We start from the raw sequence: 2530 nt of genomic DNA on the forward strand, positions 1-2530 counted from the left end.
TTTGATGTCCCTAGTTGATGGGCACGTACTTATTTTTAATGGTTGTTAGGATGATGGGCATATGCTTTAGATGTCCCGTTAATGTTAACAATGCATTAGATGCTTTATATCATATTTTGGTTGTTTGAATGTTAACAATGCTTTGGATGATTTGGAAATATTACTTGTAATATTGTTCATTAGGTAAATTTGGTATTAGGGCATCAATAGAGCACATCATACAACTAAATGATGGTAATCCAATGTTGTATGAAATGTATCATCATACAACAAGTTAATGACAATCCAACGTCGTCTGACTAAATGATCCTACAACTATATTCTAACATTGATACGTTGTGTGAGTATTGATCACACAATGCCTATTAGCAAAAACTTTGTGTACTATTTAACAATCAAACAACCATGAAACCTAAAAACTCGTTGTATGAAGATAACTTCACACAATAGTTTATAGCAAGAAAACTATTGTGTGAGTGTCGACAGATGTTGCCGACTGCAATGTGGAATGATCTCGACGTATGCCGATGAAATCTGTCGATATTCACACAACAACTCTTGAAAGGAAGCCGTTGTGTAACTTGACAATCACACAAGGGTCTTTATTGGAAAAGCTGTTGTGTTATTCTCAGTAGATATCATCGACAGCTGATGAGAAACAGGTTGGCATGTGTCAGCATCTGTCGATAATATCTGCCGAGAATCACACAACAATATTCTACAAAAAACCATTTTGTGATTCTCGGCAGAATTCATCAATATATGTCGACAGCTGCCGAGAAGCAGCTCGACATGTGTCAGTAGCTGTTGATGATATCTGCCGAGACTCACACAATGGTTTTTATTATAGTGTTGTATGTCAGTTAGTCAGACAAGCTCTTTTTAGCCGTTGTGTGATATGTTGATCAGACAGCGATCGGATTAACAACGGTTTTGACTTTTAACAGACGATGTTTTTTCGCCGTCATCGTGTGATGCATTATCTGACATAGTGTCAGTGTATAAAGTTTACTCTTTTCATGTCCCAGCATATATATGTAATAAATCAGTGCTAGGGGTCGATCAGCACGTACATGTTGATGTTAGCTCGACGTACAACAGTGTCATATGTTATTATTCGTACAATAATTTCGACTAAAACAATGCTAATTAGCAGGATCAGCTACACGCTGAGGAAATTAAACAGGAGAATCTAGGATATACATACACTTGTGCTCATCAAAATCTTATTAACAATCTTTCTAAATTATAAATTAAATTCAAGGCTGCACAAAGGAAAAATCCGTGTTATGCATTCCTTCCTCCCTTTCTGGTCGACGATGATCTTCTCTTGGTAAAGCATTGATACTGCCATGACCATTATGTGAAGAGCCGCCCTCCATCTCCGATAGATCGGTATCAGATTGGTAAGAAACAGATCTCGGAGAGTTAAGGACACTTTCAAGATCCGATTGATTAGACCTGTACTTCTGATTGTGGAGGAGGTGCATTGGTGATGAACCCCGGCTTGGTGTGTTTTCCGGACTCATAAACGAGTTAACAGAAGCATCGCCTCCTCTGCTCCTTAACTTTTTACGATTCTTTGCAGCTTTCTGCCAGTTCTTGAGAGCTTTCGCTGTTTGCTCCTCGAAAATTGCTGTCTTCATGTGAGATCCCATCTGCAAATTCATTCGTATGCATAGTATGTAAAATTCAATCCCATTTATATATCATGCAAGGCTATTGATGGAAAGTTTGAAAATAAATGTACTCACTTGTGTGATCAAAGCATAAAGAGGGAAGGTAATGTAACTGCAGAGGATTTGTAAGGCAACTCCAAGGCAAACCCTAGTGATTATGAGAGGCAAGTTTTCGTGGAAGCATGAACCGAAGCCAAATTCAGACTGCATTTTTATACATATGTGTATCATTTTAGTTAAATAGTGTATGATAAGTTGAGGGTAATTGTGGATATATAATCTAAAAATGTGTATGAATGTTTGTGGAAATTACTTACAGATACCCACAAGAAATATGCCATTTGGAATGCATTCTGCAAATCCAAGTAAATGGGTATAGTTAGAAATTATGTTGGACTCGTTCTGCACATACCCTAATAACTAGGTTAATATGATTATACCTGAAATAGTGTGAAATGAATCAAGAGGAGAATCCAGTCGGGTCGATTGAACCAGAAGTACTTGTTGCTTGGTTCTACTACTGGAGCCCCTTTCACAATTGTATTTCGATCGTGCATTTCTTGAGCCAACTCCATTATGATAAGTTCAAGCTTTGTACCCACCAACAGAAGAATCTGCCATGCAATTTTGTATCGTATACATAAAGTGATCGATGGACATGAAAACGCAAGCTTGTGCCACAAGTAATTGAAATCCAAATGATAGTACGTTATAGATTTCTACTTACAATGAGTGGTGCTAATGATAACCAAGTGAGCGTGTACCATCCTGCATAGATTTTGATCAGTAACTAGCATATAGAGAGAGAGAGAGAGAGAGAGAGAGAGAGAGAGAGAGAGTTAAGTACTAGT

General features: G+C 37.6%; 1 protein-coding gene across 1 annotated transcript in view; it reads right to left on the minus strand.

Moving 5' to 3' along the window:
- Nucleotides 1–1259: 1259 nt before the first annotated feature.
- LOC101306439 (MLO protein homolog 1-like) overlaps nucleotides 1260–2530 on the minus strand; it is a 3605-nt gene continuing 2334 nt past the window's right edge. Inside the window, exons 9-13 of the mRNA XM_004301578.1 lie at nucleotides 2407–2465; nucleotides 2120–2293; nucleotides 1997–2032; nucleotides 1755–1883; nucleotides 1260–1658 (exon numbers count right to left, since the gene is read on the minus strand). Coding sequence (XP_004301626.1) covers nucleotides 1260–1658; nucleotides 1755–1883; nucleotides 1997–2032; nucleotides 2120–2293; nucleotides 2407–2465 — 797 coding nt within the window. The remainder of the gene's footprint in view (nucleotides 1659–1754; nucleotides 1884–1996; nucleotides 2033–2119; nucleotides 2294–2406; nucleotides 2466–2530) is intronic.

Source organism: Fragaria vesca, linkage group LG5 (genome assembly GCF_000184155.1).
Source record: "Fragaria vesca subsp. vesca linkage group LG5, FraVesHawaii_1.0, whole genome shotgun sequence".
Taxonomy (NCBI): Eukaryota; Viridiplantae; Streptophyta; class Magnoliopsida; order Rosales; family Rosaceae; genus Fragaria; species Fragaria vesca.